The sequence below is a fragment of the Copadichromis virginalis genome, linkage group LG13 (genome assembly GCF_057382275.1).
Source record: "Copadichromis virginalis isolate Kocher_CV1m ecotype Utaka linkage group LG13, C_Virginalis_male_GT1.1, whole genome shotgun sequence".
In the NCBI taxonomy this organism is placed as follows: Eukaryota; Metazoa; Chordata; class Actinopteri; order Cichliformes; family Cichlidae; genus Copadichromis; species Copadichromis virginalis.
The window spans coordinates 22993026-23017680 of NC_140630.1; the positions used below are offsets into that span (position 1 = coordinate 22993026).

General features: G+C 40.6%; 2 protein-coding genes across 4 annotated transcripts in view; both read right to left on the reverse strand.

Moving 5' to 3' along the window:
• LOC146695699 (zinc transporter ZIP9) lies at nucleotides 1-8109 on the reverse strand. Of its 2 annotated transcripts, none has more exons than XM_085478073.1 (7): nucleotides 4139-5517; nucleotides 3859-3964; nucleotides 3497-3655; nucleotides 3333-3401; nucleotides 2918-3003; nucleotides 2700-2834; nucleotides 1-2585 (listed from the first exon to the last, which is right to left on the reverse strand). In XM_085478073.1, the coding sequence occupies exons 1-7, from the start codon at nucleotides 4232-4234 to the stop codon at nucleotides 2325-2327; spliced, it is 912 nt and encodes a 303-aa protein (XP_085334199.1). In that variant the 5' UTR covers nucleotides 4235-5517; the 3' UTR covers nucleotides 1-2324. The 2 variants fall into 2 exon arrangements, with proteins under 2 accessions (XP_085334199.1, XP_085334200.1); XM_085478074.1 differs by lacking the exon at nucleotides 4139-5517 and adding an exon at nucleotides 8051-8109 and having other exon boundaries at nucleotides 2-2585.
• The window catches only part of tmem63ba (transmembrane protein 63Ba), a 25060-nt gene continuing 6409 nt past the window's right edge, over nucleotides 6005-24655 (reverse strand). The window contains exons 2-24 of one of the 2 annotated variants that reach the window (XM_085478068.1): nucleotides 23724-23935; nucleotides 23366-23445; nucleotides 16647-16691; nucleotides 15449-15539; nucleotides 15306-15343; nucleotides 15067-15209; nucleotides 14455-14506; nucleotides 14237-14345; nucleotides 14075-14145; nucleotides 13531-13608; nucleotides 13331-13451; nucleotides 12796-12929; nucleotides 12553-12690; nucleotides 11917-12070; nucleotides 11636-11742; nucleotides 11430-11516; nucleotides 11276-11341; nucleotides 10916-11078; nucleotides 10427-10532; nucleotides 10066-10233; nucleotides 9838-9953; nucleotides 9648-9719; nucleotides 6005-8657 (exon numbers count right to left, since the gene is read on the reverse strand). In XM_085478068.1, coding sequence (XP_085334194.1) covers nucleotides 8478-8657; nucleotides 9648-9719; nucleotides 9838-9953; nucleotides 10066-10233; nucleotides 10427-10532; nucleotides 10916-11078; nucleotides 11276-11341; nucleotides 11430-11516; nucleotides 11636-11742; nucleotides 11917-12070; nucleotides 12553-12690; nucleotides 12796-12929; nucleotides 13331-13451; nucleotides 13531-13608; nucleotides 14075-14145; nucleotides 14237-14345; nucleotides 14455-14506; nucleotides 15067-15209; nucleotides 15306-15343; nucleotides 15449-15539; nucleotides 16647-16691; nucleotides 23366-23445; nucleotides 23724-23915 — 2511 coding nt within the window. In that variant the 5' untranslated portion in view covers nucleotides 23916-23935 and the 3' untranslated portion in view covers nucleotides 6005-8477. The remainder of the gene's footprint in view (nucleotides 8658-9647; nucleotides 9720-9837; nucleotides 9954-10065; nucleotides 10234-10426; nucleotides 10533-10915; nucleotides 11079-11275; nucleotides 11342-11429; nucleotides 11517-11635; nucleotides 11743-11916; nucleotides 12071-12552; nucleotides 12691-12795; nucleotides 12930-13330; nucleotides 13452-13530; nucleotides 13609-14074; nucleotides 14146-14236; nucleotides 14346-14454; nucleotides 14507-15066; nucleotides 15210-15305; nucleotides 15344-15448; nucleotides 15540-16646; nucleotides 16692-23365; nucleotides 23446-23723; nucleotides 23936-24655) is intronic. The other variant, XM_085478069.1, reaches the window with a different exon arrangement.

A 24655-nucleotide genomic window follows, 5' to 3' on the forward strand; every position in this document is an offset into this window, starting at 1 on the left:
CAGTACTTCACAGCAGTGTATTCATTTATATTTGACCCCTGGCTAGTTCTTAAGCCTGAGATGAGATTGATTGTGTAGCAACACATTATATGCAACCCACATTCAACTAGTGACAACAAATATAACCATCCGGCACTTAAAGATTGATGGCTAGAGCGTTTAGCTGTTAGTAGACTGCAAATAAGAGGGGAGGGGATAGTCTGCAGAGGTTGGAAAGGAATCAAAGTGCAGTCCTACTGCAATGCTCTGAATGAGCTATGAGGACACGAGGCAAGAGTTAATGTTTGCTAGACCACGGTGTTGCCTGTTTTCCTGTTAGTCTGACTACTGTGTGTTATAAAATCTTTATACCACTTGAAGATTTTTATTACGTGCAAGATTCAAACAGAACAACGCTGTATCACTTTAATGCTAGGCCATAACAGATGTTTGATTTCACCATTAGCAGCGTGATCATGTGTGGCACATTTTTAATAATTACATGAACTGTAAACGGGAGCACTTCCTGTATTCAAATTGGGGTCACATGTAGGACAAATCATCAAAGAACTCCAAGGAACTCTCTTTTCAGACAATAGTAAAGAAATCTTTATTCTCATGGCATGGTGTTCAACTTAAAAAAAAAAAAAACTCCAGCAAATGAGCCCTGATCAGGGAGTTCATAAAAACACTGGATTTTATTCTAGTGGTGTTCCACCAATGGCAAGCTTCCACCGAGGGTCAGAGTGGAATTTTCCACCAGTAGGAGGAAACAGGAGTCATCAATATTTATCAGACAAACAAAAATTTAATAAGCAACACTAGACAGCATCAACCACAGACAGTGATTTAAGGCATTCTTGAAGACAAAGTTTTTTTTAAAGTAGTTAAAATCCAAGTCCTCGGTTGAATCAGGGTATTTGGTGGCCTGTCATTTATAAACCCAAAAACCTTCCTTTTGGCTAATACTCCTTTGTCATGTCTTCTGTGGTCACTTCCAAAGGTTTGTAGAGCAGATGGGTTACATTGATGCAAACCTAATTGGTCTCTAACCTGTGCATGTGTTTTCATATGGGTTCATACATGAACTGTGTTTAGAGCTTAATGAATAAAGGACAAATTTAAGTGTAAAATATCTTAACTTTGGTTTACAATACAAAAACTATGAAATTAAAATTCAATCTCAAGATATTTAGTGTAGCTGTTAAAAGGGGAATTCTGCTCCACACGTTAAACATAAGTAAACAAGCTTTAGGTCAGTCGATGCAGCAATGTACAGCGTTGTGTGACGAAAACAAAAAAGAATCAAGTATAAAGTAAATAAATAAGCCATTATAAAACCAGAAGACATTTCACGTGTTTCAATATTTCACATGTTGCACACACTAAAGGAGCTGAAAGAAGGAAAGTAAAGGTAAAAATTGCTCTAACTGGCAGTGAGTCAATAAAACATCTGTAACCTCCAGAATCTGCTTGATAGTTCTTGATACGTACCTCACCTGCTGCCAGGAACCCGTCTCCGTCTAACGTATCACCTAACATGAGAGTTGCTGGACCAGTTTACCGGTTGGTCTTCTCATTTGGCTGCAGTTATTATCACTTCACATTGAGAGGTTCAAACCTTTGCCCCTTTTCTGTGTTTGGATGTTCTCCGCGTGTCCCTGGTTTTGTCCCAGCCTTATTCCACACTGCACAAGCATGAATGCTCAGTCAGAGAGATGATTCTAAATTAGCGTTAGCTGCAGCTGTGAGTGCGAACAGTTGGCCCGCGCCTCTGTGATAGCAGACAGACGGTAACCTGTCCAGGCTGCCTCTCACTCAACACGATCCCCACCATAAACCAACTCAGACAAACAACATTATAAAAAAAAAACTTTGTAGTTTGTATTATTGCACATTTATAATCTGAAAATCCGGCCATATTTTCAAACTCTTAGCCGTAAAATATAATAATATAAAGTGTACGCCCTAGAGACCTTATTTTCTAGGTGAGAGAGTATCGAATTATTTGGTTGTTCCTGTAAATCTATTCACCTTTCAGGATATTTAATACCTCAACATACCTTCAGCGGACCGTGGCAACAAATGAGAACTGTTTCTGCTTCCTCTGAATGGAAACTCAATTCAGCTATGAAACTATAGTTACCCGATTCTTTATCACCTCCCGGAAAGCTTTTTGACACCCAAACAATAGCCTGACACAAATCCAAGTTACACTGAAATAAGAGGACCAAGGTAGACTCTGTCAAAGCCTGTTTTGTCCTCTGATCATTGTGGCATACAGTACAGGTCCTCAGAGTTTTCCTTTCACCCCCTTTTAAAATAAATTGCCCTCATGTTTTCTTTTAGTCATCGTGCAGTCCGAGGGCCAGCAACATCGGAAGCCCCACACCGATGATGAGGGTGAGGCTCTCCAGGAGCCCCAAGTGTCTCTGCTGGTGGGCTTCGGCTCCAGACTGCTGCTCGGAGTCCAAGGGCAGCTCATCAGTCCTGCTGCTGCTGATCTCAGGGAGAACATGCACCGTGGCCACATAGAGAAACGTCCCCGCTGAGAAGAGCATTCCCACTCCCGTTGCACTGAGCTGATTCTCAGATGAGCTTCCAGACTGCAGACACAGCACACATCAAGTTAAATAACTCAGACCCAGCAACCGTCTAGTCACTGGGATTTAATGCATCTCCTTTCAAGCAGACACGACAGTCAGATTGTGCTTTCTTACTGCATATAATATGAAGTAAGTGGCAATAGCAACTATAGGCGCTGCAGCTGAAAAGGCCAGTAAGTGTCCCTGAATGAACTTCTTCTCGAGGCCTCCGTGCATCAGAAAGGAGACCAAGCCAAAAGCGGCGGGCGCCTAAACAGGAGACGGGAAAGACGGTCAATGGCATCGTGCTCGTCACCCAGACATCTGTTCATTTCAATGAGCCGTTCTCTCACCTTGTGCAGAATCACAGCAAAAAACACTACAACTTGTACTGTCACTTGACCTGTAGCCACAGCAGCACCCAGAGCAAATCCATCAGCTAAAAGCAAACAAAGAGATTATTACTCTATGGTACAGCTACTTCTTTTATGTGGATTTGTATAGGTCTCCGGTCTTTAAGATCTGCATCATGGATGATTGTTGTTTGATTTGTGACTGCTGTCAAGCTTGGTTGTCCCCGTTTAAATAACTGTAAAGTTAGATCCTGCAGGCTGTGCTGCAGAATCACATGCTGAGTCACACGGGGGCATAAGGAACGTTTCCTTATAAACTTTCCACCCCTGTGACCTCGAAGCCAGTGAAACAGTGCGTCTCAAGCAAAAGCAAGAGAATAAATATGCAGAGGAGAGGTTTGGCTGTGTCACGTACCTGCAGCGTGAATAACCAGGCCCAACGTGGCTGTGAAGTGGACGCTGTTGGACAAACAAGTCGTCTGGTCTGAAATTAGACATCGCACACGCTGAGGTGGTTAACAAATCTGTGGCGGCAACACTCTGCAATGTAAAGCTGGCGTGAGAGTTCTGATAACTTGCCGCGTGTGGAAAGGTAGCTTCCTATCTGATCGACGACAAACATGAAGGTGAACCCGAGCGTCAAAGCCACCCCAATGAGGAACCGAGGTGGGCCTCTCTCTGCCACGGTCCCATTTTCTTTACTGGAATTTAGACCGGATGACACATCAGAGGATGACGCTGGAGACGGAAGATGAAGAACAGAAAGAGCTTTTGATGAGCTTGTTTTTGTTGTTTTTACAGAGAGCAGCTTTTTCATCTGCCACCTGCCTACAATCAAACACATGCAAATTTGGTGGGTTAGCACACCCACATAAACACAAAGCTTGCACAGCAACCATTCTGCTTCGTTGTCATGTGCATGTTTGAGCTTTCCTGCTCACCTTTCCACGAGTCTTCCAGCAAACCCACTCCCTCTGGGATGGTGATGGCCAGCGCTGTCCCACACAGCAGACCTGCCCCCAGGATGGAAACGAACTGCAGGCTTTTCTAGGGTTAAGACACGTGATTTCAGCAGATGACTGAGATTCCCCTCACAAGTTCTAGTTGTTCAGCAAGTTTCCAAAACAACAGCCTTGCACATTATGAAGGCACAACAAATAAGACAAGATGAAGTAGATCCAGACAGTCCGCTATAAACAAAGACTGTGGGAAATCACTTACCTCAGACAGTCTGAACAACAGTGGGATGAATCCGAGGAGAAAGGAGCCTACAAACATCGCCACAGATATAAATGTAATAATCAGCCCTCCGTCCATGGCGACGACTTCTTCCTAACACAAGTATTTACCCGGTTCGCCCCTTTGCTTTCATTTCAGCGTTAGCTCCTACTGAGATCCGGGACGGTGTGCGTTCTCATTGGGTCGCTGGAGTTTAATCTCTACCATCAGACAACACCAGAATGCTGTTCTGCCTTTCCACGTCGCACCGCCGTGGCCGCCCCCCTCGTTTGCTACACAGCTGCTTCCCAAGCAGCAGCACCAAGTGTCCGACAGCGAGAACTGCAACCTGAGTGGAAGCAAAACTCCATTCCTCTGTGCCCCAGTTAAACATAACCCAGGCCGGTTTTGACAGGGTGGGTTAAAAGGTATTTTCTGGAGAGGTTTTACGCGCCCATCCTACACTGTAGGACAACAAAGGCGTTAATTGCATCTTTTAGGGCTTCGATTGCGCAATTGTTCACCACCCGTTTTCAGTTTGGAGTAAAATCTCAATCTCAACAAAGTACTCCCAGACCACACTAAGTGGACACTATAAAGAGCACAGTGAGTGTGTTAAAGACGAATTCCTTCACAACGCGAGGCTCCTGATGGAAGAAGAGGGAGTGTAGGTCACTGGCAGGACAGGTTACATAAGAAGTCGATACACTCCTTTTTGCATACCACTAATATAGTTTAGTACGTAAGTAAAGTTTGTAAGTTTTATGTCAATTGCTATTAAAATAAAGCACTGTGCAACAATTAAAACACGCTATCAAAAGAGAGAGTAAAACACAAGAAAATGTATAGAGGGCCACAAGTGCCAAAATAAATTACATACAAATTAAAGAATTAAATTTCATTTATTCATTGAAATTGGAAATAATTCTTATAAATGAAATGAACAGATGTTTAATTATTTAAATATTTATTCATTTTCAATTTAAATTAATTCACTACACATTTAATTAATATGTTATTTTCTGTATTGGCCTGCCATACAGTTCAAAAGTGAGAAACAGATTGAGACAGAAAGGTGCTTTAGTTTGAGTGTTTCAGAAATGGCTGAATAACCATCTCTGGGGTTTACAGAAAATGGTCAGAAAACGAGAAGTGAGCAGCAGTTCTCTAAATGAAAATGTTTTGTTGATGTCTGAGCTCAAAAGGAGAATGACCAGGCTGCTTCGAGCTGACAGGAAAGCAGTAGCAGCTAAAATAACCACACGTTACAGCAAGCACAAGACCAAAGTGGGCGTCACTTCTGTCGGCTAAGAACAGGAAACTGAGGCTACAGTTTGCACAGGCTCACCAAAATTGGACAATAAAAGAAGGAAAAAAAAAAAAAAAAAAGGTTGCCCGCTGGCGAGTCTTGATTTCTGCTGAAACATTTGGATGGTAGAGTTAGAATTTGGCATAAACAACGTGAATGCATGGACCCATCCCGTCTCATATCAAAGGCTCAGAGGTGGTGGTGGTGTATTTTTTTGGGCACACTCTGGTACCAACTAATCCATTTAAACAGCACTATCACGTCAACACGGACCAAAACCTTTGAGTAATGTTTCCAGCACCTTGCCGAATCTGTGCTACGAAGAATTAAAGCAATTCTGAAGGCAAAAGGGGGTCCAACCCAGTACCAGTGAGGTATAACTAATGAAGCTGCTGCTAATTGACCAAATAAACCTGCAACAGCAAAACCCCGATTGTATAGAACTGAACACAAATTCAGCTTTCATGTGCAACTGAATAAAATAAAATTATAATATCAGAAAGATATTACTTTAAATTCCTCTACCACTGGACGATTGAACAGAAACTCTTATCATCAACTAAGCTGATTAAACACATTTATTGTTGAATGAACTCAGGGGAAGTACAGAATATGTCTGTACAGACAGACCAATGGAAAGAATGATAAACGAGTAAGTCGAATGTTGAGATATGCCATTGTTACTCTCAATATCTAGAATGATCTAAACCTAAAAAAGGCAAAGCACAAACAGAACAAACAAAACATTGTGACTGTGCACTTTTTGAGATGCAGAGACAAACAAGCCCACAACCTCCGTTAGAGATCTGCTGTTTAAAAAAAAAAATTACAACCCCATTATTTGCATTAAGTTTATACAGATCTTACAAAGATAGTACAAAAGAAAAATCCATCATTACAGAAATCACTGAAACCATGAGACTAACAAACGTAGATCTATAAGCAAATTAAATACAAGAGCACTGGGCTGGACAGCAGTAAGGTTGAATACAGTATAAAACATCTGGCTTAGTGAGAGAACCGTCCCATTAAAGTTGCTTAAATACAGAACCACTCGTATCCTACCTTTATCTCACCAAATACGATATATTTAACTACATCCAGTGCTTAGTGGAGACATGGAAATGTTAGTTGAACTGAGATTAGAGTTACTGGAAAAGATGTGTTACCTGTGCTGACACATTCAGACAGTTCAAGCCAGCTCAGAGGTATATTTAAAAAACAAACAAACAAAAACCAAACGAAATCACCTAATCGTGATGCAAAGAGCACAGGAATCAGCGGTGTCATACAATTGTCTTGTTAGTACCATGATGATGAACCTATACGTGGTACAAATACACCAAGATGTGCCCTTCTCCATCAGTCATACAAGTGGAAGATCAGTTAGCGCACATTTATTTTGTCTATGGTTCCAAAAGCTGGTACAAAACGTGTTTTAATATGATCCCATATCATTAAGTCAACAGACAGCAGTTGTGCTTTGCCTTTTATCATAAATGTTCTTCATTTTTTAAATATTTCATAGGGTAGCTCGTAGTGTTGCAATGTTGTTAAAGTATTCTGATTAGAGTTGCTGCGTTTCTTGATCAAATGTGGTCTTTTAGAGCATGTCTATATGCTCACAGACACTTCTGGGTCAAACTCGATTCCTTCACAATCCCCTCTTTCCTATTAAAGACAAGTACGACACAAAAAAAAAAAAAATCTGTAACTGTTATAGTTAAATCTTGCCCATTATTTAGTGTTATCGAAGAAAAAAAAAAAAAAAAAAAAAGAACAGTCTACACCCCTAATCTCTCCTCATTGACTACAGAAACTTAAAATAAGCTATCGGCATGATAAAGTGTCTACATAAACATTGACATTAAAGAGGGCCTGACAGGACAAAAGAAGAAAAATGGCAGCCACCTGAACTAAATCTTAATTTCAAGCAACTTACAGGAAAACGTAAACAAAAAGGAAACGAGAACAACGCGTACAGAAGCACAGTCAGCATCATCTAAAACTGACCCGGGGAAGGGGGAACCAAAAAGGCCTTTCTCTCCTTCCTCATAGCTAGACCTTCCACAGGCTCTCAGCTCTGGTCCTTCTGCAGCAACCGTGCAAAGGTTTCCCCCCTTTTTATTTGGAGGCAGCATTAGTAGCAGCATTCCAACTGCAGTCCCAACAAAAGGTTCAGACCCAGAAACTAAGATCATTATCAGTGTAGTGTGCTGAGACATGAATTATCTTCTTCCACAGCTTAAAGGGTGTGTAAAGCATGACAGCGTTAAAAACTCCATGCCTACCAATAAATACATGTCGAAAAAAAGGCTATTTTACAAATCCAGAGATTTTTTTTTTAATAGCTGTACAGTGTCAAAGCTTCCTGGAGTGTTAAGTAGCATTTTTTTCCCCAGTTTTTCAAGGCTTCTATGGAACTGGAAGAATCATGTGAGACCATCTCATCTGGACTGATAGCACTATCTGGCATAAAGGCTGCTCCCATCATCTCATGCGCTCATCTCTCCTAATCTTCTTATTTTCTGAAAACATCTAGTGCAGTTAGCAATTATGGGAGAAATCTCTCCACGTTTTTGAAGCTGCATGCCATACTGCAGTACCTTAGTGAAAGTGGAGCGTACTGGTCCTGTCATTCGGGTGCAATACCAAGGTAACTCCCCTTACAAGACAAGGCAATGATTTCCTTATGCATTAATGTCTTCTTTCCATTGGTCCAGAGAAAGCGACTGGGGTGTGCCTCAGTTGCGTCAGGAGCACGAAGATGTTGCTACCCTTTCGATGCCAGAGTAGATTCCTTCTCCAGTAGGTACACATAGGATGCGGCCTGGCGAGGCCCAGTAAAGGAAATGTGAGAGTCTTTGTGCGACAGTCCGTTTAATTCTTAGTAGACAGGGCAGGGTGCTTATGTTAGTGGAAGGTCCCCCAAGGAGGATGAGATGTTTCGGAGAACCGTTGGTTCAGTTCCTCATTTAATTCACTCAGTCAGTGGGCTCCTAAAGTGACTTGGCTTTCTATTCCCAGGTGCAATCATTGCCGCACTTCATTATCAATTAGGCTGTCCTCACCAGACTGAAAGGCTTCATTTAAGCCATTGTCAACACTGATTATTTCCTCGTCTTGTGAGGACCCCTGGCCGTCGTCCTCACCGCTGCCAGAACCAGTCTCATCTGAATTTGGCTCTTGTAGTACCTCAGCAATGTACATTTGCTGTAGGGGACAGTCAGAAATAAAAGAGTATTACAGTTTGGTACTCATCTTTATGTTTCTCTACAAGGTTTTTTGTTTTTTTAAAGCTTGGTTCTACAGGTTCTACCATATGTGTGTGTTTTTCCTAATTTATCCTTAACTGAAATGTATTGTTAAACAAGAAGCATGCTGATTATACTCCCTTTGTCTCTTCCGTTTAACCTTGTCAGGGTTGTGGGTGGGGCTGGAGCCCATCCCAGCTACTATAGGGTGAGAGGCAGGGTACACCCTGGACAGGATGTCAGTCTGTCGCAGGGCTAACACAGACAACTATTGGCAATTTACTGTTTCCAATGAACCCATCTCCACTAACTGCATGTCTTTGGACTGTGGGAAGAAGCCAGAGTACCCAGAGAGAACCCACGCAAACAAAAAAAGACCCTTGCCTGATGGTGGAATTGAACTCAGGGCCTTCTTGCTGTGAGGCAACAGTGCTAACCACCATGCTAACACGCTGGCCTACTGATTAACTGTACCCCACTAACTGCATGTCTTTGGACATGCAGGGGACAACGGGAGTATATCTCTTTGGCAATCGTGGTCTTGGATAGGTAGGTTTCTTAACAGATTCTGTTTGATGCATGCATCTTGTCTTCATATATGGATGTGTTTTGCCATCATTAAAAATACTAGCACCTGCCACTGCCACCCTTCAGCCTCCTAACAGATATAGCTACAGTATCAATTTCAAAATCAAGCAAGTTAGATAATTTTGGTTGTACAGCCTGCTGTAGTGAAGTTCTTCACAATCTCACCCCATCCATAATTCATCTGTAAACTAACATTGCTCCACATGCACTGAAAAAGCACAATTGTGCATTAAAACTATATGTTACCCATCTTTGTCCTTTGTTTTTGACTTCAGCTACTAAAGGCTTTGGCAGAGCATCCTGCTTTTTAACAGGATGCTCTGAGGTTCATGTTGACATTGATAAACCACTGAATACATACCGCTGCCTTGTTGGCAGCAGAAGGACACGCTGAGTCTCCATTTTCCGATCCGTCCACAGCCTCTGTTTCAATCTGACAGAGAAAACACACATTGAAAGTAGTTGAGCATGAGACTAGAGTAAAACACTAGAATGGCTAATCAGCATGATTCTAAACAGCAATACGCTATAAAAAGTGACCATCTACCAACCTTGTAGTTGTGAGCGCTGAAATATTTAAAATACCCAAAGATGACGTGACAGAGGCAAATGATGATTGTGATGATCAAAACCACAAATGTAAACATGGATGTTGCGGCTGAAAACCCTGGAGGAAAGAACCGGGAGAGACATTTATTGCACTGGGATCTGTCTTTCATAAATAACACCAGGCATGTGTTAAGGACCAGAGTGGCCTCTAGGTGGAGTCGTCTTCCTACCCGAGCGAACAGTGGAGAAGAAGAGAAGCCAAAACAGGCAGAGGATAGGAGCAGCCACCACTTGGTTTACAGCTCCAGAATGGATCTTCTTGTCCAATTTAGATGGCAGATATGCATAATACATGTTGTATCTGTCTGCTAGGTGTTTTAGCAGCATGTACATCAGCCCTGCACAGGGAACAGAGGCAAGCCAATCAGTAAAGCTAATCCAATTAGGCCTGCCGATAAGCCACTGTATAAAGAACTGAATCACTGCATGCTGTCTGTCCTCTACATGTTTATCCTGCTGTAATTTAATCAGCAAACCATGTTAAAGTGAAACAGGAGCAAGCTAGCGGGGCTATTAAACAGCAGAACTCACCGAAAGGGACTATGATTGGGCAGGTTATGCTGTAGGTCATAACCACAGTGAAGACACACATCATCCAGGCATAAGCTGCCCCAAACTGGAACTCATAAGCCTGGTGCTATAAAGAGACAACAAGCCAACTTAAAACAAACATTTTAACTACCAAATGTGGCTTTTTTTTTTTTTCTTTGAGTAATAATCGACAGTTGTTATAAAAAGGTTGGATTACATAGTTTTCACCATTGTATTTCAGCACACAGTACAAACATAAAAGTGGCAGTGAAACAACCGCAATCACACCAGGCGATTTAAAATATTACTCAAACATTTGATCCAATATGAAAATTGTCAGAGAAAATTTTTCTAACTAGTCAAGTATCTCATGTCAGCAATACTCCAAAAGCCCAAGACATTTATGTAAATATCTTTTCACATTAAGAGCACTGCACATAGTGCATCTACCCTTCTGTGCCCTTATTCCCATCATATGGTCTTACTAACCCTTTTGACATTCTTTCTGTCAGCTGCAGAGCGAGCCAGACAGAGGCGGATCATGTACATCAGTAAACCAGGAATCCTCAGCAAGTCCATGGCATTACCGATGAATGCAGATGCTATGACATAGTTTACAAAGAAGGCTCCATTGTCAGGAAGGAAAACACACCTAAAAAGCAAAGAAAAAAGAAGCAATCATCAAAAATACTAAAATGAGCTTTGAAAATTATTGCAGGATTCAGTTTCATTACAGATTAATTCAAGATGTTTTTGGTATTGCTAAAGGACTGATATAAATATTAAATACATTCAAATCACATACTGCTCTATATATAATAGCATAGCACTGTGCCGTACACTACTCACTCAAATCTTATTTTAGCTTCCTGCAAGAAACTTTTGTCAAAAAGCCACCGGAAGAAAACATCCAAACTGCAAAGAAACAGGAAATGAAATTAATTATCTGAAATATTTCAGATGCTTGTACTGCTGGGCAGCGCAAAATAAAAACATACTTTACCTGGTGAGTCCAAGAGAGGGCAACAACAGGACCATAAAGATCAAGAAAGTGTAGCATTTATGCATCGTAGTCCTGTTTTCTCCTGACCTATACAACCAAATAAAAAGGTGAACACATTAATTTATGCAATACACCAAATCACTTTAAACTTAAAATAAAGACTACATAACTCAAATACTGTTGACCGCAGAGAATTTAAACCGTACCGGGTCCAGTGCCTTTCGAAGAAGGCAGAGTAGTAGACGACAGTAGGAAGTAAGGCAGAGAAAGACCACAGGAGGAGGGTGGGGAAGAACTGGGTGATGATTGGATTCTGAGGAACAGATCAGACAGACGAGGATATGTTTATGTAACTAAACAGGTGAATTCACGTGCTTCTGTATTAGGATGCAGACTTGTTATGCCTTGAACTCAAATGCTAAGAGAAAAACATGAATATGCTTATAACTTAAAATTTAATCAAGCATTCAAATTTTGGGACGCTCACATTTAAGTACTCCACTGGTTTGGTAACATTGAACTTGTCCATGGTGGAGATGATAATGGCAGGAGTGGTGAGAAAGAAGAGGAGGATGAAGAGGATACTGTTGATTAACAAGCAGCGGAGCCACCACTTCAATCCTCCCAGTGACAGATGATCCCTGTGGGATAAAGGTTATACAGCGGTTAGACTGACACAGTCTGATGACCTGCAGTTACGGACACAGCTGGCTGGTAAACTGATACTGCAGCTTAAAAAACAATAGCTCATCTGGAGTGAGGTAGTATTTTTTTTGAAAAATGGACTCATTACATCCCAAGCAGCCCTACTGTGGTTTTGCTGTGTGGGGGTGTTGTGTAGATCTCACCCCACTAAGCAAGCCACAGTTGCTTAGTAGCAGATGTGCCTTGGCTGATTTTCTTAGAGTAGAACGGCTGATAAAATAAAACCTCAGTTTTAGTTCCCTTCCACCCACCCTGTCTTTGTGACTTCTATTTCACCCAGAAACCTTATTATTACTTCCCCACATCCCGTCGCCTTATATGGGTAAGTAATGGTACTGAATCAAATTAATCAGTTAAGAGCGTTATGAATAAACAGTTACGAACAGCAGCAGCACTTGTTACTTAAATGTGTTCTTACCAGTAAACATTTTGTGGATCAGGGGCATAGGCGATGGTCCATTTTTGTGTATGCAGTTTGCCGCTGAATATAGAGCTTCTGGGCTCACGACGGCACTGACAGCCATGACACTTGCAGGCATTGAAGTCCTTTAAAATTCTGGGAACAGAGATCGTTGGGTAATGAGCCAAAGAGCTTGTCAGTTCAAAAACAATGCAGCAGACACATATACATTTATTTTCCCATGAGGGTAAGCGTACGTACATTGCAGCTGTGCCTTCATCCTCGAAGGTGACAAAAGCCATTCCTAAAGGTTTCGAGTTGATCTTCTCCCTCTCCTTCCTGCATTGTTCTTTTAAGCTTGCCTCCAAACGGGTATAGAAGCTCACTGCCTCTTCCTATGAAAGACAAAAAAAAAAAAAAAAAAAGTGATATTTTTTAATGGTTTACTGGGATACACTGGGATTACTGTGTGAATGGGTGGATGACTGAATGTGTCAAGCGCTTTGGGGTCCTTAGGGACTAGTAAAGCGCTATACAAATACAGGCCATTTACCAATGTGAAACTGTTGCATTTAACCAGTAAAAGCCATTTAGTGTGTTAAGGGGTTACACAGTCCCATAGCTTCATGAAGGAGCAGTGGAAAAACCATGAACTTTTAACCTGATCAAAAAGATTCAGTTCATACCCATACCTATTCAACTGATCTCACTACAGAGTCCACACTTCATACATTATGTTTCGACATAAGCTACACCAGTATTAGAATGCACTGTTTTAAGGTAAAGTTATACTCACCTGTTCACACCCTTTAACGATACAACAGCACAGGTGTCCACAGGGCTTTGGGTTGACCATGGTAATCTTCCCCTGTGTCTTCAGGTCAATAAAGAATTTCTTACTGCGTTCTGTCTTTTTCCTGAAATTAACGCATCAGCAATTAGGATTACTGAAGATCTTCAAACACGCAAACACATATTTGGTTAAAACATTGTTACCTTTCAGTGCTAAGATACATCAAATTGGCTACATCGTAACAGAGACGAGTTTCCAGTACACGACAATTATATGCCTTCCTGTGAACCAAGGGCAGAGAAGGAGACAAAATGAGTCCATTTTAAAGTACAACGATTCATAACACATTCCTTATATCAGCACAGGGACTTTTCAAATATTACAATAGCATCTGCAAGTCAAAATACCGGGGACACATATACAATTGCAGTTAATACTGTTTGGTCAGGTAGGATCTGAGCCAAACCACCCCAATCTCAATCTTAAACCACTGTGGCACGTGTCTTACTTAATTCTGCTCATCTGCCTTCTATTACGGAGAATTACACATACAGTCCTGCCATTGTCTGATCCTAACCTTAAAAGCCATGACGATGCAACTCTTAACAGAAAAAGGAATGGTTCTCATCTAACTTAATAGAGTTACTGCAAAGCAGCCATGACACCAAAGTACTGTACCATTTATATACACAGATAAAGTCTCATTATAGTTAAAATTAACCGTGGAGCTGGGGGCAAAATCCTTACTCAAAGTGCTGGTTTATCTCCTTTTCTTCTGCATATTTGGAGATCCCATTTATGAATAAAGTGCGTTTAACCTACATGGAGATGAAAAAAAAAGCGACAATCACTAACACCACACAGACTGACGTGTATCCAAACATGGTTTTCTGAAACCGTGCCACCCACCAGGTCATCCTCCTTGTATTGCATTTTGGATGTGTGCCGTCTCATGCTGTACACCGTGAGTAACAAGTAAAGAAATGCAAAGATGGTGTGCAGCCACAGTAGTGCGTTACTTGAAAAACAGAATGTAAAAAGGATTTGATTAGTGGCACAAAGGGAAGACCCAATTAACTTCTTTAATAGCATTTTATGCTGTATAAAAGGGACGCTCCGTTACTCACTCTGCTCCGAGATTTCCTATAGTGGTTCGCCCAAAACTATAGGCATTGTTTTCTGTGGAAAGAAAAAGCGAAGCAAGAGAATCACTTGATTGAAAAGCAACCTCTGCACAGAACACAGCAAGGAAATGTGGAAAGTGGTTTTAATTGGGAGAAAAGTAAAAGGATCATTTTTTTTGTAGGAAAAAGAATCGTTTGACTACTGACCTTCCAAAAATCTAAAAAGTGCTTATACCCTAGTAACCAATTACCTGTTAGTTTAGCAAATGACTATCCTCGCACAAGTGAAAGAACATAACTGGTAACACACAACATTGGTCTGCAGTAACATATAACACCAACAACTGCATTGGTTCTGTGCATTATAGGTTTTCTAAAACAGTCACAGAACTGCGCAGATCTATGCAGCAGAGAAGGTTGTCAAAAGGTCAACCCCGCCCCCCAACAAAAAAAAAACCCCAACAAGAACCCCAAATCAGAATAAAGATAAAATACCAAAAACCAAAGGAAAAGAAATAAAATAAACAAAAACAGCAAACTGGTCAAACATTTAGAGAAAAACTATCGTAAATATTTAAAATAAAATGTAGCCTCTTAAATGTTACTCTTATTCACCTAGCAGATTTCCAGAAAAGTTCACTGGCAAGATGATGCCAACAGAGAGCACGCCCACCACTACTAACAAGCCAATGATGTGGCGCTGAAAGGACAAGTAATACACTGCATCGTCACCGCACTTTTCCCTTATCTCGTCTTCCCTTTAGAAAGAAAACAGGGGACACCTTGATCATTATTCAGAACAAAGAAAATTGCAACCTTTTATATAAAATAGACTTTAAAACAGGCTGACTCACTTGATCCGGAATATAGAAGTTAACCAATCGCAGAACCCCTAAAGAAGAACAGCACATATTTCACAATGTTGTACCAGTTTTCCTGTTTTATTATTGTTACTATTATTATCATCAAGATTATGCAGCAGCAATAGCACACTTACTGTGTCTCTATGATCAAAATCCACCGAGCTAGAGACTGATGTGAGGCGCTCATAGCGTTCATGCATGTCAGATGTAGTAGGAGAAACCATGCTATATGAAAAAGACAACACACAGCATTTGCATGACATTACACAACTACCCAACATCACCATATACCATACAAGGATATTAGCTCTAGCTTTCAGGACAAAGGATAAACCTTCAGTGTGGCAAAGGTAATGACACAAAGCAAACACGCTGTGAAATGATCTGAAGAGATTGACCCAAGGTAATGCTGTGTGTGGTTCACAGCAGATTTAAGGTGGTAAACCAGTAAACCTCAGAAACAATCTCTGCAGCCACATCTCATGCAGTGTTAGGAGCTAAGCGCTACAGGTTATTTGCACCGTTGCTGTCAGAATAAATGGTGCAATAAAAATGACACGGCAGAAACCATTCACAGAGGAAGAAACAGAAACAAAGCAACAATCCAGAGACAGACTTGGGGAGTTCTTCCAGCAGAGCCATAGGTTGTCCTTGCTAAATCTATTTACTTTATACGAATTTAATGCATGCCCCTGAGAGGAAATGGCAATTGATTTTACATATATCATTATGAAGAGAACTCAGACTCTGCTGGAATTATTATTTTACTTAGAGTTCAATACTACTGTAAAAGATGACGTCACCCGGGATTCTAAGAAATCTGATGGAATGAGTAAGGAGCCTGACGCTGGAAAAATCAGTCCTCTTGCACATGCCAGGTCTAGTACACAGGTTACACTGTAGGTGCTCCATGTTAGGGCCTGTCTATGAATAACCACAGATCAGGGAAGTATTACCTTTCCCCGCAAGCATCCTGTGTGTCTTGCTCATGCGGTGTGCTCACACAGAAGAAGCCCGTGCTTCATAAAGAGGTCAATACACAGATTAGCAGACAAAGATCCGATTAGGACAGTGAGAGAGGACAGGGACACCCAACGGCAAAAGCATGAGAGCGACAAAGAGAGGAGAATGAGTCGGAGCCTGGTGCTAGGAAATGCCTGAAGAAGGAAAATGCCAAACCATCAAGAGTTTAAAAAAAAAGAAAAAAAAAAAAAAACAGGAAAAACACGAAGAAACCAGTGTACCCTGAGCAGAGAGTAATTATGAGTAAGACGGTCTACAGAATGTCAAAAGGAAAGAAGAAAAGCTCAATGATAATGAGAGATAACATACAATTCCTGTTCTTCCAGACGACTGTAAAATGTATCCCTTTTTCTTCTATAATAAGAAAGAAAAAAAAAAGTAAATCAAAGCCATTCAGTTTAGTTAAGAGGAAATCACTCTGTTGGGGAAAAAAACAAGGGAACTGGTTTAGAGAAAATCTGGGTAGGCATATTACACCACAAACATACCAATGAAGGTTTCTGTTCACACTAGGATACATTATCCAGCCATACACACGTGTTCAGGACCTGGGCCCTGTTTCAGGAAGCCGGTTTAGTGGAAAAACTGAGTAAGTATACCCTGAGTTAACGAAAACTCCGGGTTTTCGGTTTCACAAAGCGAGTTCAGATGAAGCCTGAGTGAGTCACTATGACGACACACGCCGTGAAGCTAACCTGCCCCCTAGCAGGTTTACTACAACTAACCCTGACTGTCTCCGCCCCTTTGTCGGAAACCTGACAGTAGGAAGTGTCAGACATGGCGTGCCACTTCCTTGAAGAGCCAGTAGATCGTGAAGCCCAAATTCTCCGCAGAGCTCTCTGCCGGGAGAGAGTGATCAGAGTGCGTTTGGACATTTTATCATTTCCTGATGATTGTCTGTGCGAACGTTACCGTTTCTCAGCACAATCTATAATTTATTTGGATAACATCCTCAGGCCATATATTACGCATGTGACACATCGCGGACATCCTCTCAGTTCTGTACATATTATTTGTATTGCACTTCGGTTTTTTGCAAACGGGAGCTTTCTGTATAATATTGGTGACGCTGAGCACGTTTCCAAGGCTACCGTCTGTCGGGCAGTCAGGAATGTTACAGTTGCACTGAAACGTCTCCTGTACTCGTCTGTGGTGTTCCCCGGTCATAGACCCACAAGATTTATCAAAGAGGGATTCCACAAAATTGCAGGTATCAGGATGACCAAAACTTAATTTATGATGTGGTGATACTTGGACTACTACTTAAATTTTACATTTATTTTCACGGTTCCCAGGCGTGATTGGCTGTACAGATGGCACTCACATTCCAATCATTGCTCCTTCAGTAAATGAAGGAGACTATGTGAACAGGAAGTCTTTCCACAGCATTAATGTACAGGTACATAGTTCCCTGTAGCATTTCAAACTAACAAATTATTTCATCATAGTAATGGACAGCTAATTATGAGCCATAGTGCTTGGTCTGTTTGTCCCATGTAAATCAATTGCAGTTAGAGGCTACATTAATTTTCTTTCTGTAAGCACTTATTGAAATTATCTGAGCACATTACAAGTACATATTTGCTTACTCTGTATGCTCAAATGTGACCCGTTATAGCCAACAGGAAAAAAAAGCGGAGGCCCGAAAAACAGGTGGAGGTCTAACCCTAACCTAATAGATTAGGCCTGAAAACAGAGAATTGATTTGTTTGTAAAAATATTAATTATATCATTTAGCCCTACAAGGGTCTTGGAAACGTGCTCAGCGTCACCAATATTATACAGAAAGCTCCCGTTTGCAAAAAACCGAAGTGCGATACAAATAATATGTACAGAACTGAGAGAATGTCCGCGATGTGTCACATGAGCAATATATGGCCTGAAGATGTTATTCAAATAAATTATAGATTGTGCTGAAAAACTGTAACGTTCACACAGAAAATCATCAGGAAATGATAAAATGTCCAAACGCGCTCTAATCACTCTCCGGAGAGCTCTGCGGAGAATTTGGGCTTCAACATCTACTGGCTCTTCAAGGAAGGGGCATGCCATGTCTGACACTTCCTACAGTCAGGTTTCTGACAAAGAGGCGGAGAAAGTCAGGGTTAGTTGAAGTAAACCTGCTAGGGGGCAGGTTAGCTTCACAGAGTGTCGTCATAGTAACTCACTCAGAATTAATCTAAACTCGCTTTGTGAAACCGAAAACCCAGAGTTTTCGTTAACTCAGGGTAAACTTACTCAGAGTTTGCACTAAACCGGTTTCCTGAAATAGGGCCCTGGGATGTAGTAACCACTTTGTTTTTGCAGCTGTAACAAAACATTCATCATATGTAATCCCCGTTTTTGATTGTCCAACTTTCCTGGAGAGGTAACAGACTCTTTTCAAAACATGAAAAAAAGACAATGATCTGAAGTCAGCACAGTGTCGTGGGACAACAAACTACATTTCCTGTCTGTTACAAAAGTGTTCCATGCTGCCACCCCCCTCCCATCCTCCCACCATGCTGCAACCTCATCCTCTGCTCACATGCAGCTGCAAAAATAGTCTAGCTGCAACATCACACAAACACAGCAGGGGGGACATGGGTAATGGAGCACTGTGTCATGTAGTTCCCAGAGTTCACAGTCAAAGAGGTCTGAATTCAGTCTCTTAATCCGATCCATTTAATTTTATGGTGTAGCCCTAAAATCATTCTTTGTTAATAGGCATCTATTTGGCTGCTTCCAAAACTTTTCTAGTTAAGCATCCTAATTTATCTGGCAATAATACATCATCATACAATAGCATGAACTACAGTCTTCCGGGCTTAGATGTGGACATTAATGTTGATGAACTAGGGGTACATAAAGTACCAATAGTTTAATTATTTTTTGCTTCTTTGTCAATTTCAGGCTTTTTCCTTATAATGTCAAAGTGGATAAACTATGTATTGAAGTACAAACCATCACATGGCAGACTGAAAGGGTTCTTTTCAAGGAAAAAGTGCTGAAACTGACTTCCTGTCTGGGCTAAAATCTTCACGATGTCTGCTTCTGTCAGAGGAATTAGCCTCCTCTTCGGGGTCAAAAAACATCCAAAAGGAAACGATGGCAGGACTTAAATTACGACCCTTGTAGGGCTAAATGATATAATTAATATTTTTACAAACAAATCAATTCTCTGTTTTCAGGCCTAATCTATTAGGTTATTTTATTATGATTAAAATTAGTTTAAAAAAAAAAAAAAAAAAAAGCTTGAAAACTAGTTTGAAAAGTTGTAAAATGTAAAAATCAAATCAGCAATCCTGCGGAGCAGGTGTGTCAAACATAAGATCCAGGTGCTAGAATTGACACGGCCCAATGGAAGGCTGGAAATGTGAAAGATGGCAAAAGGTTTTGGACTTTTATCTCCATTTTCAAAGGTTTTGCAGCTTTTCCTATTGATAGAGACCTCCCTTTATTCACGATAAACCAAAGGGATTAAGATACACAATTATGTGACAATAAAGTTTCTGTCTATATAAATCTTTTTTAAACAGACATGCTGTTGAAATTTTACTATTTTTTCCTTATAGAACCACATTTCATGAATTGAATGTGTAGTTAAATATCTTTACACTGATAGAGTGAGCCAGACACAGTATTACACTCGGAGCTGGGCCAAATGTCTAAAGGTAAATAAACCGCAGATAAAGAAAGCTGGATACACAGCAGAGTCAAATCTCTTGCAAATTATCCAGTTAATCCGTGCCCACAAACACACATCGTCATGATTTCACTATTTAAAAAAAGGCAACATTACAATCCAACTGTGTACACGGATAACCAAAGTCTGGCAAAGTCCTAAGCTGCTCACACCTACGCTAACAAACAAGCCTTGCATGAAACTTTGGTCCAAACCCCAGCAGAAAAATCAGGCTTGCTGTTTGCCATTTGTAAAGTTACACCTAATTTAGTATAAATATTTGGTGCATAAAATATAGCATAACCATACCAGTATAAATAATTTTGTAGTTAAATAAGTGTAACACAATGAGTAGGTTAATAATTTAAAAATCTGTAGTTTAGAGAACGTGGTAACAACTCAAAGTTCAACCCTGTGAACAATGTTTTCAGTCTGTTTTATCCACCAAAAGGTAATGAATATGTTTTTCAGCTCTGAAAAACATGAATGTGAATACATGAATGTTTTCCATTATCAACTACATTAAATACTAGGGGTGCAACGATACACAAAATTCACGGTTCGGTTCGATACTTTGGTGTCACGGTTCGATATTTTTTCGATACAAAAAAATGTTCATGCATTTTTAATTTGTCATTTATTAAAATTATAAATATATATTTTAACTCAAAAGTACAGTTTTTAAATTTAACCCTAACCCTTGTGCGTGTTTTTTATTTTGACAGCGAATGCGCACCTGCGGACCACTTATGTGCAGCCCTGGTTATTTAGCTCATCATATTGCAGCCACAGAAATTCTTTTGTCCATGAAACCATAAAGCTGCACTTTCTTTTTGCCTTATAGTCTGATTTGTCATAACTTCTCCGTTTTGTGGTAAGCTTTTCTTTGGCTGTCACTTCTTCACCCTGACCTGTCTTATTTGGCTCAGCAGAACTGAAATGCTTTTACACACGCACTCACATAAGCTCAGCGATTCTCTGCGCGATCAACCTCTCACATGTTTAAGCTTGCTGTGGGAGATTTCACTTGTCATGTTTGCATAGTAAGCTAACGATTAATAAGACGATGTCAGAGGAATTGGTGCACAAATTATCATCACTCACAGATCAGTGCTGTCGCTCTCTATACACAGTTCGCACGATTGCAAAGTGAAAGCAAAAAAACAAGCGCAAATTCAAACGCAATTTCAATATGTCACATATTGACAGTGGCTCACCGATGCCAATGACATAATCAGTGTTGGTCAAGTTACTTGAAAAAAGTAATCAGTAACTAATTACTGATTACTCCCCCAAAAAAGTAATCCCGTTACTTTACTGATTACTTATTTTCAAAAGTAATTAATTACTTAGTTACTTAGTTACTTTTTAAAAACACGATTTACAACCTGAAGAGGTGATAAAGTGATAGATCTTTCAGCCCAATTCTACTTTTTCTACATAATCCATCATACAAAATGTAATCAAATGGAAAAGTCTCTTTTTTTAACTTGTTTTATCAGTTTTAATTTTTTAACTTTATGCATCAAGCAAAACATTTAATTATATGCAACATTCTCTGACTTGAATAAATTAGTTTAACATTTAAACCTATTTTCTACACATTCCAGCACATAAAATAAAATATTTTTTGTGTTTTCACTCACTCTTTCAAACAGATGCAAGTAAAACACAGCAGAAAATAAATAAATAAAGTCAAAGACTCAGCGGTCCTTTTGCTCTATTTTCACCTGTAAAGCAGGAGCAGGGTAGGCGGAGGGTTACCCTGGTGCAGGTGTGCTGCGGTCAGTTGAAGAATCCGCACGAGTGTCTCTGTGAGTTTCCCATCACGTCGTAGCTACTCGGTGCTTGCTCGGAAGTTTAGGGGTTTTTTTCGCTGTAAAAAGAAGTTTTCTTCCCACGCACGATGGACGCTAATGTTTTTGTCACTTTTTATGGAATCAAACTCAAAGTAAGGTCAGTACTTCCACACTTTAAACGCTGCACGCTCATACTCTCTCCCGCACTCGATATATTATCCATTGTTGATCTGCACACAGCTGCTGTCACCAACGTCGCACTTGCTTACGTCACTGTCATGAGACATTCTCGCAAAAAAAATCACGGTTTTAGTAACGCAGTAACGCAGCGTTCCTACGGGAAAGTAACGGTAATCTAATTACTGATTTTGCAATAGTAATCCCTTACTTTACTCGTTACTTGAAAAAAGTAATCAGATTACAGTAACGCGTTACAGCCCATCTCGGGACATAATTACCCAGCTACATTTCTGAAAGAATACAAAAGCATTGACATATATTTTTCCTACAATAGCCCGACGGGCAGGGCAGAGATAGATTTTGGTAGCCCGACTGAAAAAAATCGCTAGCTCCGGGACGTCGGGCTAGCGATATTGCAAGCTCTGTATCTGATTGAGGAATCACTCATCTTTGGAAAAGAGAGTTTATTACAGAGAAATGTCTCTTTCCAAAATAAAAGCTATACTATCCGCTTCTTCTGGGCTATATTCTCAGCAGCATAAGGAGAATCATGCTGTCTAAATGACTCGGCTAAAGTTAGTAGCATGCTTGTTGTTTTTGTCTTTGCACTAGGATGATGTCGGCGTAAATGTGCAGTCATATTCGTTGTGTTCCCACTAGTGCTTTCAGGTTAATCTCGTTGAAATAACCTTAACGCCACAACACGGCAAATCTCCGTTAACGAGCTACCGCCGATCGCTCCGTGCATGGGGCTAGACGGCCAACACGTTAACGAGCTAACTGCGCTAACACACTAGTTCCCACCCATGTAATTGAGCATTGCGTGGCACATCCAACATACTGTTTTACTTTAGTCCATGACTCGCTTACCTTCAGGGTCATACTCACATGAAAACCAAAATAATTCCAAACGCCAGATCTGAATGAGGTTCAATTTGCCTGTTGCAAGGAGAGCTTAACTTCTGTCTCGCTAGCTTGCCCTGCGCTCTTCCTTCTGACTATGCTGTCTGTGTTGAGCGCTCAGTGGATCTGCGCTGGACAGTGCAGCCTAGGCGGAGTAGTCGAACACAGATTCACTGAGCGCTCAACACAGACAGCATCGTCAGAAGGAAAATTGATAAAATAAATTACAAATGTTGTATTGTTCGATACATATGCGTACCGAACCGAAAGCACTGTATCGAACGGTTCAATATCAATACGAATATCGTTGCACCCCTAATACATACATATTTTTAGAAGACCATCGTAATACCTGGTTACGTCATCCAGAGATATGAATAACCATTACCAATCATGTTAATCCATTAAATGTACGATAAAATGAGGTTAACAGCTTTGTTGCTAGACTGGTCCAGTCTAGCAGACCAGTGTGTTCTTATTACCTTTCGGCATCAGTCACTAGAGCGAGGCGCCCATAGTCCCATGCCACTTTTCTCAAGATAGAGAACACAAACAGCAGACCCTAAAAGCACAAGAGAAAGAGCAGGTCAACACCTTCAGTACCTTTATTTACATTACAGGGACCTACTGAACTAAAGTTGCATAAGTGCTTCGGGCTATTTATAGTTTAAAAACACTTTCCTGGAACTATTTTTATTTCAGTTCTTAGAATTGTAATGACAACACAATACACAATATTAAAGAGCCCACATGTGATGATGAGGATAGCATTATGCCTTACGTAAAAAGGTGCTCATAAATAGTAATGTTATGGTCCATATGAGTGACAGAAGTACTCACCAAGAAGCACATAAAGTCAAGGGCAAGGACAGTAGGCACCCCACCAAAGGGCAAACCCTGGAGTACAGTACTCCTAATTCGAGCAGAGTAACACATTTCCGTAGATTTATTGCGGGATGGTGCCGGCGATGTTCCAATGCAGTTCACTGTCACCCCCCAGAAGGTTAGTATTAAAATCAGTACCTTGTACATCACTGCAGCATGACAAGAACCTGTAAAAAGAAAGATTAATTTTAATTTATTTATTTTTTACACAACTACATACACTGAAATCATCGGTCACGCCGTCCGTCTATGTCAGCTACTTTCAGAAGACGACATCAGTGTCTGCATACCCAGTAAATGATCAGAAATGGAAGGGGGACAACCAGAAAGGCCCTGTCACACAAGATAATGTCATTTTATTTCCCATTTTAATGACCAGCTGGTGTTTCCGTCATGTCAATAATCACATGTTGGAGAGGCAACTTCTGACCGCACAACAACTGAAATCCTGCTTTTAAAACATAGTACACTTTCTGTTCCCTCTTTACAGACACTTTTGGTGTTAATGACACATATTTAACTTTGTACTGAATTCATGGGAAACAACTGTGGTAAGCACAAATTATACTCTGCGCATCTTGGCAGTCAGCTAGCAGACATTTCCTTTTCATTCCAGCAACAGTAAAGAGACCAACACTGTAATCGCACGAGAGAATTGTTTCTAGACAACATCAAAGTCAGCGTTTACGTCATTAACATGAGTCCAGTCAGGCTTAAAAGATCTGGTCTACTGGGATAAGCCTACCAGTAGCAAAATTTCTCTAATCCATTTCAGAAGGAAACAAACAGCTGACTTAAAAATCTACTTAAAGGATAATGATGAAAAGATACTGACATGTTTAAAAGTCTGAGCGTTATAATGAATTATGGGAGAAGTATTTCAAATC

Bases quoted from the DNA above. Each gene is read 5' to 3' on its own strand.
- LOC146695699 (XM_085478073.1), bottom strand. From the start codon at position 4,234: ATGGACGGAGGGCTGATTATTACATTTATATCTGTGGCGATGTTTGTA. The intron at 3,402-3,496 runs GCAAGTTATCAG...GTCTAATTTCAG, and splicing joins AAGCTACCTTTCCACACGCG to ACCAGACGACTTGTTTGTCC. The intron at 3,004-3,332 runs GTACGTGACACA...GTTTGCTTTTAG, and splicing joins CCTGGTTATTCACGCTGCAG to CTGATGGATTTGCTCTGGGT.